At 47.9% G+C, this 13582-nt stretch overlaps 7 protein-coding genes across 7 annotated transcripts; 3 read left to right on the forward strand and 4 right to left on the reverse strand.

Annotated features, from left to right (window-relative positions):
• Positions 1 to 513: 513 nt before the first annotated feature.
• Positions 514 to 2721, forward strand: CDC4 (SCF ubiquitin ligase complex subunit; the record flags this gene model as incomplete). Its single annotated transcript, XM_024856555.1, has 1 exon — positions 514 to 2721. The coding sequence occupies one exon, from the start codon at positions 514 to 516 to the stop codon at positions 2719 to 2721; it is 2208 nt and encodes a 735-aa protein (XP_024716154.1).
• Positions 2722 to 2815: 94 nt separating this feature from the next.
• On the reverse strand, positions 2816 to 4237 carry C7M61_001139 (uncharacterized protein; the record flags this gene model as incomplete). The annotated part of the gene is made up of 1 exon (XM_024856556.1): positions 2816 to 4237. The coding sequence occupies one exon, from the start codon at positions 4235 to 4237 to the stop codon at positions 2816 to 2818; it is 1422 nt and encodes a 473-aa protein (XP_024716155.1).
• Positions 4238 to 4922: 685 nt separating this feature from the next.
• Positions 4923 to 5723, forward strand: SEC65 (RNA-binding signal recognition particle subunit; the record flags this gene model as incomplete). The annotated part of the gene is made up of 1 exon (XM_024856557.1): positions 4923 to 5723. The coding sequence occupies one exon, from the start codon at positions 4923 to 4925 to the stop codon at positions 5721 to 5723; it is 801 nt and encodes a 266-aa protein (XP_024716156.1).
• A 35-nt stretch (positions 5724 to 5758) lies between these two features.
• On the reverse strand, positions 5759 to 6418 carry URA5 (orotate phosphoribosyltransferase; the record flags this gene model as incomplete). The annotated part of the gene is made up of 1 exon (XM_024856558.1): positions 5759 to 6418. One exon carries the CDS (start codon positions 6416 to 6418, stop codon positions 5759 to 5761), a length of 660 nt encoding a protein of 219 aa, XP_024716157.1.
• A 332-nt stretch (positions 6419 to 6750) lies between these two features.
• On the forward strand, positions 6751 to 7776 carry C7M61_001142 (uncharacterized protein; the record flags this gene model as incomplete). Its single annotated transcript, XM_024856559.1, has 1 exon — positions 6751 to 7776. The coding sequence occupies one exon, from the start codon at positions 6751 to 6753 to the stop codon at positions 7774 to 7776; it is 1026 nt and encodes a 341-aa protein (XP_024716158.1).
• A 98-nt stretch (positions 7777 to 7874) lies between these two features.
• On the reverse strand, positions 7875 to 9011 carry SCS7 (fatty acid alpha-hydroxylase; the record flags this gene model as incomplete). The annotated part of the gene is made up of 1 exon (XM_024856560.1): positions 7875 to 9011. One exon carries the CDS (start codon positions 9009 to 9011, stop codon positions 7875 to 7877), a length of 1137 nt encoding a protein of 378 aa, XP_024716159.1.
• A 397-nt stretch (positions 9012 to 9408) lies between these two features.
• ZDS1 (Zds1p) lies at positions 9409 to 13146 on the reverse strand (the record flags this gene model as incomplete). The annotated part of the gene is made up of 1 exon (XM_024856561.1): positions 9409 to 13146. The coding sequence occupies one exon, from the start codon at positions 13144 to 13146 to the stop codon at positions 9409 to 9411; it is 3738 nt and encodes a 1245-aa protein (XP_024716160.1).
• Between the last annotated feature and the right edge of the window lie 436 nt (positions 13147 to 13582).

A 13582-nucleotide genomic window follows, 5' to 3' on the forward strand; every position in this document is an offset into this window, starting at 1 on the left:
CAATGGTAAGAACAACTTGAGTGAAGATTTCCTTTATTTTCAGTGCATCTGAATAAAGGTCGCAGGTATTCCGGTAGGTACGGTGCGGGAGCAACCCGATAAGACATGCAAAACAGAAGCACAGCTGCAAAATCACACCCTGGCGCCGGCTGAGATCCGAGGTTGCAAAAAAAAACACAGAAAACGTCCAAGTGGATTTTAAACTTTTGGAATTTTTAGATTCTTTGCAAAACGGAATCTCCAAAATCCCCTAGTCTATGTCCGCTAAAGACACACCCCACAGTCTCCTCCCAAAATGCCTTGCACCTGCGAAACAAACGACGCCCAACGTCCCCCACCCGTGCACACCACTGCACATCATTTTTCTCAATCAGGCTCATTTGCAACAAACAAACCACATTCACCCACACGGGTTTTGCCCTAAACACCACCATTTCCATCTCCGTTTTCCATCTATACCCGTCTTTTCCATCATAGACACCTTCCCACGCTGCTTCCTGTCCTTGCTGTCTCATGTCTGGCCCTCCTAGATACCCACTCTTGGGGTGCAAGACAACCTACGACACGAAACTTCAAGACCCTTCGGCCAAGCTCTATGACGGGTTGGCGGAGCCTTGCCCGTTTTCCTTGAGTCTGGCGCCCCTAGAAACCCAGCTGCGGAAACGTTTTCGTGCCCACCAGAACCAGGATACCAAGGAGGACGCTTACCCTGCTTACGCTGCCCCGTGCTCTGCTGAAAGCGGCGACGATATGATCATTTCCGATACCGACACCGTTCCTGACGTGACGCATCCACCAAAGAGACGCCTCACGCTGGCCAACCAGCCCGATACAAGACAGGTGCCCGTTTCCGCAGACTCGGTGATGTCCATCTCCAGCACCCATAGCGTGGCTGCCTCTGCTATCCGAAGTGCTTCCAATACGTTTATCAAGCCCGACAGCCAGATTCACCCATGTACGCCTAACGGGATAGAGTCCATGACAAACTCGCCCATCCTGGACATGGAGGACCAGAACCCCCAGCAGCTAGTACTTCCGCTGCCCCTGGCTTCCCCGGTCCAGAGCGCTACCGACAAGCGGTCCGTGCATGAGTTCTGGGAGCGCCATTTGCTGAAACCTCCAGCCACCCAGGGCGACTTGGCGGAGCTCATGGTGAACCTTTCAAACTTCTCGCTGGCGCCGTGCCGAAACCACATCATCTTCCAGCTCTTACAACAAGTTGATCGTTCGCTGCTTTCAACGTTCTGTGGCATAATCCAGGACTCTTTGAGACGTGACTTGTTGTCAAGCTTGCCGTTGGAGGTTGCCTTATCGATCTTGTCCCACTTGGACTACAAGTCTGTTTTGGCCGTCTCTAGAGTTTGCCGGTCTTGGAATCGCTTGGTTAACAACAACACATTGTGGACCGCTATGCTTCATAGAGACAAGCTCTTGAGAGACCCAGCTCTACTAGATAAAGAGCTCTCGAACCCCGACAGGCTCATAGCAGGCTGGGCCACTCCTAGTCCATACCTCAGCGGTATCAACTTGGCCCAAACACTTTACAAGAAACGCTTCATCATTTTGCAGCGCTGGATGAACCCCTCGTATGAACCAAAACGCATAAGCGTGGCAGGCCACGGCTCGAGTATTGTCACATGTCTACAACACGACGAAGAAAAGATCATCACCGGCTTCGAAGGGAAGCTGATGAACGTCTACGATACTCAAACTGGTGAACTTCTTCGTGTTCTTAAAGGTCACGATGGCGGAGTTTGGGCCCTCAAATACTTCTCCAATACCTTGGTGAGTGGCTCTACTGACCGTGACGTGCGTGTTTGGAACATCCGTACTGGTAAATGTACCCATATGTTCAGAGGTCATACTTCGACTGTGAGATGTCTAGATATCTTGCACCCCGTGCAGATCGGTGTCGATGATAACGGTGAGCCTATCATGTTCCCCAAAGAACCGCTCTTGGTTACTGGCTCAAGAGACCACAACTTGCATGTCTGGAAGCTCCCCTTGGATAATGAGGGCGAGCATGCAGATGAAATCACCGAGACAAAGACCTTCGATAGTAAAGATCCCGACAACCCTTACCTTGTTGCCGTTTTGGTCGGTCACACCCAGTCCGTTCGTTCCGTATCCGGCTACGGCAATATCATCATTTCTGGCTCATATGATACAACTGTCAGAGTTTGGGACTTGAAAGAAGGCGGAAGATGCAAGCATGTATTGGAAGGCCACAACGACAGAATCTACTCGACCTCCTTAAACTACAAGACACGTCGTTGCTACTCGGGATCTATGGACCTGTCCATCAATGTCTGGGACTTCGAGGAAGGAAAGCTTCTTTTCTCTTTGGAAGGGCACAATTCTCTCGTTGGATTATTAGAACTTTCTGAGGATTACTTGGTTTCTGCCGCAGCTGATTCTACTTTGCGTGTTTGGAACCCTAATACCGGAGAGAATTACAGCAAGTTGAAGGGACACAATAGCGCAATTACCTGCTTTCAGCATGACAGTCTACGGATTGTGAGTGGAAGTGAACGCATGCTCAAGCTTTGGGATGTCAAGACAGGTGAGTTCGTTCGTGATTTACTTTCTGACATCACCAAGGGTATCTGGCAAGTGCGCTTTGATCCTGATAGATGTGTGGCTGCTGTGCAAAAACAAGGATCGGACAACGAGGAAACGTACATCGAAGTTCTCGACTTCAGCGCTCCACTCAACAAGTAAACCTCGTGATATACTTGATATCCTACATCAGCATCGTCCTCTAGATTCATTAAGAGTACATACAACATAATCGGCACTGTGTGCTTACATTAAATTAGTCAGCAAAGTAGGGTTTCCGTAGTTTCCGGAATCTTTCTAATTCCTCCTGGAGGTCAAAACTAGCCCGTCTTTTGGAATGCTTTGTACAAGCATCAATATCCATATCCAAAGACTCGTCTCTGTCTTTGAGGTACTCCCCATTCGGACCAATATACTCCTCCAGCGAAGCCACCATATTCATAAAGTAGTCAAAGTAAGGCTGGCCAGCCATATCACTTACTTGACAACACCACTGTTTATGACCTAGGTATGGATCAATATCCTGTTCATCCTCTTCAGTAACTTCATCCATGTACTCATTGGAAAACTTGGATGAGGCATGAGGAATAGCAGCGGTATATTCACAAGGAGTCAAAACCTTGGGATGCTCTTGATTGCCTGAACCGCTGTCGTCCGAACCTGCGGACTTTTGTAAAAATATCCTTTGATTGCAGCTTTGGCATATCATGAGCAAGACAGTCTGACTATTGAATTCTTGAGTGTACACATCCCAGCCCATAGCACTTATACAGTAAAGCCAAGCGGGACAGCTTTTTGACAAGATCGTTCCAAAGTTCTCCTTGTCGTTGTTGAAGTATCGGCTCAAGAGCCACAGATTCGATGCACGGCAGAAGTCGGCGTAAGTACTTATCAGCTTTGGCTTAGGACAAAGCAGGGACAAGAAACCAGCATGTTCCTGAATTATCATAAGGTTGTCAAACAAGCTCTTCAACGTCTTGGTGTGAAGCTTAATCAAAGACTCATTGGTGGACGCAAGATAGGGAGTAAGATAATACACTGTGTTGATCGGAGTCAGAACTTTGGTCCACGGGCAAGAGGATTGATGGCCCAAGGCCTGGACTTGCTGTGCATACTGCGCTTTTAGATTCAAGTTGACTGCCTGAATATCCTCGAGGTCAAAATGGAAAGGGGCATACTCGGGCTGTTCTTCTTCGGCATTAAAGCGAAGAATAAGCTCATTTCCACACTTTGAGCACGATAAATGATTCTTGACGTTGTTATTTCTGGCTATGGATTGGCAAGTCCAGCCGTTTACGGCACATAGAAGCTCGTTTAGCTGAACACCAGTGTTCTTTCCCGAAGGAATATGCCAGTTCAACGCGTTGAAGGATCTGAGTCTTTGTAAAAGCTGTTCTCGGTTGAACGGTTCGAACCCCGAGAGCCTTGAGTTCATGTGATCGATATTTTCCTCAGTGGCAGACAAGGCCAACTTGGACTTGTGATAAGCATAGTGGTGTTTTGTCTTCACCAGACGAAAAAACTGGATATCTGGGTGAGTCTCATACTTGGTCGGCGTCACAGGTGCCGACTGGAGCTTGAGTGTGTAGTCGGGTTCATGTGCCGACGGCGAGTCGAATATTTTCATATACTGCTTGAGAACACGCGGCGTGCCCTCGGCCACCTCGGCAAGATACATCTATATATTTTGAACAAGATGGGGAAGGGTCTAGGGCAGACTGTGGAGCATAGGTTTGAAAAAGCGATGCTAAGCTCACGTGCAGGGCTTGGCTGTGGCATACAGCTTGACTGCGAAAGCCGTTACTGGAGAAGTCAGGACGAGGTGAATGACTCAGAAGGGTAGTTTCATCAGAGTCAGCTGAATTTCAGGAAAAGTGAAACAGACTTGATGGGAAGGATGTGTGGGCTGATGGTGGACAAATTTAAGGTTTCGGGTTTGGATGGAGGGATATCGGCTGCAAAAGGCTGCACATGCCGGCACTTATTCGAGTTCGAAAGCGGAGATTCTTCAGACAAAGGATCGATTGGTTATTGACGGATCCCCAGAAAACTGTAGGTACATGTCCTTCAGAAGACAACACCATTTGACAAGGAAAACACTTCACTGCTTTACTGCTGGTTCTCAATATTGTGAACGGTTCCGCCGAATGCACTTTGACACCAACTCATACCCTTGACACGAAAACCTCTCGTTATTTCCTTTTGTTAAAGAAAAAAAAGTTCCCTCTTTTTCTCTTCTACTTTCCCTCTCATCGACATACTTCAACGTTATCAGGAAGCACTCTCTTTTGCGTGCATAGAGTGAGCACACTAGTCAACGAAAAAACCAGGTCTTACAGTGCAGCCCTGACCATCTAGAAAACATGCCACCAAAACCCACCATCGAAGAGGTCGACGATGACGAGATCGATAACATGGACATGGACATTGCCCAGTTCGATCCAAGTCTCAGGACACCGATTGCTCCAATCAACAAGCCAACGGTCACGAGGTCTCAAGACTCCGAACCTCCACTCTTTCCACAGCAGCCTTTCCAGCCTCCATCGGGCGGAAGCGCTCCCAAAAGCGAGGGAATCATGGATCCTCTGAAATTGTCTGAGCAAGATAAAGAGCACTTTGCCAAATTCCAAACGATATACCCATGTTACTTTGACATCAACAGAACGCACAAAGAAGGCAGAAGAGTCAGCATTGACTTGGCCGTGGAGAACCCTTTGGCCATCACCATTTCTGACGCATGCCGTAAGCTTGGTGTTCCAGTCATCCTTGAGTTGGACAGATCCCACCCTCAAGACTTTGGTAACCCGGGCAGAGTCAAGGTGTTCATCAAGGACGCTGGCGAGGTTCAGGACCCACGTTTCAAGACCAAGAAGGGTCTCCTCAACGAAATTGCATCCTACCTTCTGGATCATCCTACAACCTTGAAGAGCATAAGCAAGGGCGGCGGGCTTCCAATTCCTAAGGAATACGAGCAGGGCTTCGAGCCTGAGGAAATCCCTAAGGTCAAGGGTTTCAAGATGAACTCGATCGTGCCCATCCACTCCAACTACACTTTGAAACATCCAATGACTAAAACAATCTATGACCCCGAGCCTGAGACGACAAATGAGGCCCCCAAGCTACCCAAACAGCCCAAAAAGAAGATCATGAGAGTGAGAGGTTAATTTACATAATGCATCTAGTTTCATACATTGCAGGCCTAGGCCTTAGGAGCGTACTTCTTTCTGTAGGTGTCAATGTCCGCCAAGTTCTCGGGAGACAACTTGTCCTTCAAGTGAGTGACAATGTCAGACAAGGAAACGATCGAGAAAACGGGGATACCGTATCTGGCGGCAACGGCCTGGGTGGCAGACTTGTCGGAGTCAGGAGTAGTCTCCTGTCTGTCCAAAGCGATAATGCAGCCGGCCACTGTACCCTTTTCGTTGGAGATGATCTCGAAAGCCTCGTTGATGGCAGTACCAGCCGTCATAACGTCGTCGATGATCAAGATCTTCTTACCCTCCAAAGGACATCCCACAATGGAGCCGCCCTCACCGTGGTCCTTCTTCTCCTTTCTGTTAAAGGAGTAACCCAACTCAGAGTACTTCTCTGGAGCGAGCTCAGCTAACTTGGCAACGGTAATAGCCGCCAATGGGATACCCTTGTAGGCTGGGCCAAAAAGAACGTCAAACTCAACACCAGACTCGATAATGGCATTGGCATAGGCGGTTGCCAAAGTAGACAAGAGCTTGCCGTTGTTGAACAAGCCCAAGTTGAAGAAGTATGGAGACTGGCGACCAGACTTAAGAGTGAAGGTGCCGAACTTGAGAGCCTGAGACTCCAAGGCGAGGTCCAAGAAGGAGGTTTGGAAAGCGTGCATTCTACAGGTTCAAGTTCTCTGGCAAAGGCTGGAGTAGCTCTTTTGGATCAGAGAAAGAGAAAGAGAAGAGAGAAGAGGTCAAAAAATTCGTGTGCGCATATTGTGGAGGACGGATGGTGGGGTCAAATGCCATGACATGAAATTGGGGCTACTTTTAGACGCTGCTAGTTTTCGAGGTTTTCTTTACTTTGGATTAGTTTTGCTGAATCTTGGTCAGATCATTTTGACACATTTTGTAGGCCTTGTAGTACTCATCTAGATGGTAGTGAAGCTCATCGGGAGCAGCGCGAGTTTACACTGATACTACCACACCAACACACTTGCACATCAGCATGGCTGAAAAGCGAGATTTCAATAAGATCCTCGAATATCTAGAGGACGAGCATAGACATGATCTAGCCGTGCATCTTTATCTGGCCCACTTGCTACATCGAGTGAATCCGAGCTTTCCTCAGAGCAAATGGGCATCATGGCCAATGGCCTCATCCAAGGTTCCTGAAGTTCCTGACATTTATGAAGATACACTAGAAGATCAAAAGTCATTGGTTCCTGCTCCTCCTGTTTCAGTGGAGCCTCTAGATGAGCAGCTAGCTATGTCATTTAAAAGAAGCCTGCTGGGCATAACAGTGGAGAAGAAGAGGCTGCGTGATCTACCGAACGCAGTGCTACTCAACGCCATTAATGATATTGTGGAGAAGAAGATTAAGCAAAAGCTTGCATCAAAGGGTTTGTCACCAGATCCAAACTTCAATAGATCTCTGAACAGGGCTCTCTCGCTCAAGATCGCAGATCGTGCCAGTCGAACCTTGTGGAGATTGGAGAAACAAAACTCTTACAGGAACAAGAAGGCTCTGCTTAATACATGGCAAGATGTCCAAATAGCTAACATGCTTGGCAGGTCCAAGCAGGATAGAGCACCGGTTGCAAGCTATCGCAAAAGCTACGAGCAAGCTCGGGCTTTGTTTATGGAACGCAAGGAACACTATCAATACGATGATTCTCTCTACGGCAGCGATGCTGAGTCAGACTCCGATACTGACCCCAACTTCGTCATGACAGCGCCAGATTTCGATATTGAGCATCACCTTGATGCAATTAAACAAGAGGGGACATTGCCCTTCAACACGAACAATGATCCCTCGGCAGAGCTTGACGTGCGTAAACGAGACTTCGAAGAGAAGGAGTCGATTTTCACAGCCTTCTGGAACGACGCTGCGGCATCATCCCAGCTTTCCTATGCTTCAGATAATCCAAATTCATACAAGATAGCCGAAGGTCCCTTGGCCAAAGAGAGAGAAGATACACTTGCTACAAACATGCTTAGCAAAAAAGACTATCGGATTCATTTTACTAAATAATCACCCCACCCAAAACATATACTGCATTCATGAATAAACAGTCCTGATCATGGCCGACGCAGGTCGATTAGGAAACGACATAATCAGGCTATTGTAACTTACGATCTCTTTTGGAACGTAGAAGTAATTTCGGTGTCAAAAATGACATCCCAGAATCTGCTGGTAACACCAAAGCCCATTTCGTAGTTCTTGTAGTGGTGCTCCAAGTGGTAAGTCTTCAAGTCCTGGAAGAATTTGGGCAAGTTGGTGTGATGCAAGACGTAGTGTGTCACGTCGTACATAATGTAGCCCAAAGTTCCACCCGCAAAGCCCGAACAGGCCATGTAGAAGGGGAAGAGCTTGAAGATGACGCGATAGAATGGATAAGCCAAAATGACAAACAATGTGGGTGGCAAGACTAATCTGTATCTGTCCATTGGCAAGTAGTGGTGTACACCATGTAAAAGAAAGTGGAGGGTCAAGAAGTATCTGTTGTCTGGCAAGTATTGGTCCAAGTGGAACAAGAAGCGATGCAAGCAGTATTCCACCAAGGTCCACACGAACAAGCCCATGACCCACAAACTCAAGGCTGTGAGCTTGCTTTGATTCACGAAACCAATGTAGAAAAGGACCATGTTAGGAGGAATCCATACCAAAGGCACCACCCACCAAGGCGTTAACGAAAGAGGCTCTAAAAAGTTGCCAAAAAGTGGTGCCGAACCTTTACCAAAATGTCTGGGTCTGTGAACTTGGTCCAAGTAGAACTCCTTGGAGAAGGTGCTGCGAAGCATCTGTGGGATCAAAGGCTTCTTCAAGTCAAGGAACTTGTGTTTCTTTGCATCCTCGTCAAAGTCTGTCTGGACCGACAACATGTCAAGAGCAGGCAACTCATCGTGAAACTCGAACAAGTCGATCTCGGCCTGGGCCTCGTCCGTGAGTCTGACGTCAACAGGTACCTTCTTCTTGTTGTTGACCAACTCACGTTCTTCCTCGGCTGTAGCCATGTAGCCGATCAACATGTCGTCGTCAAGCATCTCATAAGCGCTTTCGGAGTGTTCGTGAGAGATGGTATCGGCCATAATCTCCGTCACATCCTTGCCCGCATATGGCATGACGATTTCAGCACCAGCCGGATGTTCATCAAGGAATCCCGTGATATTGTACACCTTTCTGTTGTAAAGAGTCACCCAGCAATCCTTTTCCGAGGTGTGCTTGGTGATCTCTCTAGCCGAAAGAAGAGGCAAAGTTCTGGCCATTTTTCTGTATTTAGTGGAGCCGGGTACACTGGGGTAAAATCTGTCAGTGGTTGCTGCTTATTGAAAATAAGAGGCACAGCTGCGAGGCATATATATGGGTTTGGTGCTCCATGGATACTGTTTGTGTCACGTGCTCTTCATCGCACCACTTTTCTCCTTTTTTTTTTAGTACAGGACGCGACCAACCAATGGCAAGCCTTTAGTATGGTGTGTTATCGGGTCCATCTAGAGCATTAGGTAAACAGAGAGATCTAGAGCGTCGGCTTTTGTGGAAAGCACGCCACTTTTTCCGAATGTTTATTTTACCTTCCCTATCCAATGCATAGTCTTTTATATGAGTTCTTTTTTTTTTAGGCCCGTTTTGCCTCTCGTATTTTTCTTCGGCACCCATTGTTCTCTACACCGTTATCTCATTGTAGGAATCTCCGCGTAGATCGAGCCGGACAGTGTCAAATGCGTTGTCGTCGAGAGCATCGTCCTCACCTTCAAAATCGGTATCCTTGTCGTCATCATTGAAAAGGTCCATGTCTGCGTCCGGCTCTTCCATGGCATTTGATTCTTCTTCACTCATGCGCTGCTCCAAGTGTAACGTATGGTCCACCAAGTTCAAGTAGGCATACATGAAATTAGAGAGCAAAACTTGCTCACGGAGCGATCTCTTGCGGTTGGCGAGTTTGAGATGTGAGAGTCTGTAAATCGCTCGCTCAACATGAACGGGGAATCTGTAGTCCAACATCACCAAAGTTGATACTGACGGAGGTGGAAGAGGGAATCCGAATGCGGAGTCCGTGTACTCAAGGGGCTGGTTAGCCTTCGATGTTCTCTTGATCAGCTTCTTGATCTTCTCTTGGACCTCTAGCGTTGTTTGTGGCTTCTGCTCTTCCAGATCTTCCTCAGATGCTTCCTCGATCGTTTCCTCAACCTCGACAGTCTCCACGGCAGATTTCTCCTTCTCTTCATGTTTGACCTTCGCCTTCATCTTGCTGATCAAGGTTGGCTTGCTGGACTCGATCGATTCTTCCTTCAGAATTTCCAGCCTGACTTCATCAATACTTGGTTCCTTCTCTTCTTTAGACGATACACTGCGGGCATCATCATCCTTCGAAGTGCCAAAAATAGCAGAGCTGATTCTCTTGATAGTCTTTTGTTCTTTCTCCTCGTTGGTGCTCTCGTGTCTTTGGGCATAAACTTCTGGGCTTTCGACGGAGTTGCTTCTCTTTTTCTTGAACAACTTCGAGATGACATTCTCCTTTGGCTCCTTTTGGTCGGAAGATGCCTTGTGGTCCCTCTTGTGTGAATTGATGTCTGGCGAGGAAACTGAACGGGATGGCTTTTGCAGATTTGCCATTTCCGGTAAGTTCTGAGCACTAACTGACCGGCCCTTCGACCAAATCCAACTCTTCTTGGTCTTCTTCTTGTCACCTCCAGTGAGTGAGCCAAACGACTTTTTCTTCTTCAACTTCTTCAGCTCATCAACTACTGGCATAGTTGGTGATACCTCAGTTCTCTTCAAACTCTCGTCGGCTTCAGAAGTTCTCGTTTTGACTCTGGGGAGACTTTCAGATGACCTGTTGTTTTCAAAAGTCTGCCTCGATGAGACTTTATCATCCTTGATTTCCAGCTGCTTTGCAATGGCCTCGGCTGATTTACTAACAGATTCTTTTCGTTCAACCTTCTCTTCCTGAGATGGCTCCTCCTGAGATGTTTGTACGTGATCCTTAGTCGGCTCGTCGACATCCTTCTTGAGTGGCTCAGCAGGTCTCTGTACAGCTTCCTCCTGTTCAAGCTTTGGTGAAGGTTCATCAATGGTCTTCACTTCAAACTTCGTGATCTCATCGTCATTCTTAGGCAACTTTACAGCCGATGCACTCTCAATTTCCCGGGCATTTTGCGTGGCATCCTTCTCCCTTTCTATAGGAGCTGTACCCATCGAAGTACGCTTGGTTTGCTTCTCTGGACTGGCGATAGGAGTACTGGTGCGTACCTCGTCCTTGAGCTGACCAAGAAAGTCCTTCTCCATTCCAAGAGTATCCTCGTAACTCACATCAGCGGAAGAAGTGTCAAAGCTGATTTCAGGAACCACTTCATCGGGCTGTACTGCGGAAGTTTCTTGAGGTTGAGAAGCTTCTGGCTCCTTAACTCTTTCCCTCTTTCGTTCTGGTTGAGACAAACTCTCCTTGAATTCATTGATCTCGTTCCTCAACATGTCGAGATTCTCATTGAGCTGCGATGTCTTCTCCAGCTTGATATCACGACCCAACCTTGCAGGATGATGTGGTGTGTTCACCCTCTGATGCTCCTCCTTGACGGGGTCGGCCAGAGGCCTCCTCGATCTCGGTGGCATGCCGCTTCGATTTGCAGCTTGCCAATGCTTGTGGGATTGCTGCTGAGGATAGCCATGAGTCTGAGGGTATTGCTGCTTATATTCCACATTTTGGCCACTCTGGTTTTGGTATTGAGGGTGTCCTTGTGGTGAAAAGTTACGTCTCTCAGCTGAAGGTTGGCCATGCTCGTACCTAGGATGAGAAGTTGGAGATGGTTTCCGCTGTTGAGGCCTGAATTGACCAGATGGCGAATGTGGCGATGGGTATCCGCTGGAGCCTTGATGGCCTTGCTGAAGATTTTCACGCAGTGGACGTGAAGAAAGTCCGTGCTTGTGGCGCTGATGCATAAGATTTTGGGCGCTCAAGCTACGAGGACCGAAGTTGTGATGCAACTCAGGCGATGATGCCACTGGTCCGAATGGCGAGTCCTTGACGGATGAGCCCATGCCGGGGCCCTGTGATCTTCTTGGAGCTGGCACAGCCGGTGGAGGTGTTGAATTTGGGGGAGCTGAGGCAGGCAACTTTGGGTGGCTCAGCAGCCTTGCAGGACCCTTGTAATTAAAGAGAACCTGTGAGCTTCTAGGATTAATGCTTTGCATACTCTGGCGGCTCGCTGGGCTCTTCATGAGTCTCTCGGGCTCACTTGGATATGACATAGGCATTGCTGAGGAATTAAGATTGTGTCTAAGCTCGGCCAAATTTCCAGCTTTCTTGTTCTGCAACTGAGACCCTAAGTGTGTGGGGGTCGAGGTATGCGGCTTTCTATAATTCATTCGCCTGCTTCTCTTCAAAGCAAATTGCGACTCTTCAGTTGGAGAGCGCTGGTCGCCGGCAAATCTCTGTTGAGGCCTTCTCAGGGGCGATGCTTGGGGGCTATTTTGATAGCGCTGATGCGATGGTGGATGTTGCTGATGTGGACCTCTGGATGTCTGCTGACCAGGGAAAGCCTTTGTAGGAGACTTGTCCATGCCGAAGTCAAGTATTTCGGCTTGGTTGGCGCCAGCGTGCGCTTTAGGGGAACCCAACTCGTCGATAGCAGCTTTTTCAACCTCAGTATAACCAAGAGAGTGTGTTGACAAGGATCTTGCTAGCGTAACAGCGTCGTCGGAGTCCATACCAGCTAGACGCGATAAAGTCTCGAGCTCAGTGCTGAGCTCCAAAAGTGAAGGATTGCTATAACGATTGGTCAGGTCCTGATGCTGCGACAGATTGTCGATTGAAGTGTCTTCTTCGTCGTCATCGTTATGCGAATCGTCATTGGTGGAGAGCGATAAAGAGGAGCGCTTTGAACGGGTTGACTTCGATCTCGAAATCTTCCGTTCTAGAAGCTCGTCGATGGTGACTTTAACATGCTGCTTGAATTGCTGAGGGTTGACCTCTGGGTGCATATTGGCTGGAACCCAGAGAACATTGTCGTGATTCACAGACAGTGTGTCTGAATCTATGCTATCTTCTGGTGTAACGTAAAGAGATGGTGGTCCAGAAGAGACCTTCGAGGGTGATAAGGATGGCTCTTTACCTTCCATCGGAGGACTTTGTGATTCGGATGAAACGGGTGATGCAGATCTTGAAAGCGAAAGGGTATCTAGAGAGGCGGTGGAATCGTCGTTTCTCTCTCTCTCGTTCATGAGGAGAAGCTCGGGGTCCTCCATGGGAAAGTCCGGATCGTGGTCGATCATATTACCCATGGAAAGCCTTTTCAAGGCCTTGACCATTTGCTTCTCCTGTTCGATTTCCAAGGCAGCAGATTCATAGCTCTCGGGAGAGTTGATCCTCAGGGGAGTCGAGGATCTTGAGGTTGTATCTGACATGGAACAACAACTCAGGGTATTATGAAGGTGTATTAGATTCTGAGCAGTCTGCTATGCATTTAAAAAAACCGAAGTTTCGTTTGTGGTGGTATTCTGGTGGGGTTGTGGCGCACTGAATCAACGAAAGTACTTGGATCAAAAATTGATAATCCAGGAGGCACAGCAGCAAAGACAGCTGCGTGTGATAATGCAATAAAAGTGGAAGTGGTTGGATCTGAGATCACGCTCAGGTTGTGGTAAGAGGTTCAATCAGACGGGTAAGTTTTCTCTTGACTAAATGAGTATGGAGAATGAGAAAAGCTAGGCAAACTAACTACTGCCAAAACACCTTTCAAGTCGTGTATGCGTGCACACAAGCGCGACTTACTGCCATAAGGTTTTCGCAACCATTATGTTAAAAGGAGTCGAAAAAGGAAGCGGGGCGTGTGTGATATAT

The sequence above is a fragment of the Candidozyma pseudohaemuli genome, assembly GCF_003013735.1.
Source record: "Candidozyma pseudohaemuli strain B12108 chromosome Unknown scaffold00001, whole genome shotgun sequence".
In the NCBI taxonomy this organism is placed as follows: domain Eukaryota; kingdom Fungi; phylum Ascomycota; class Pichiomycetes; order Serinales; family Metschnikowiaceae; genus Candidozyma; species Candidozyma pseudohaemuli.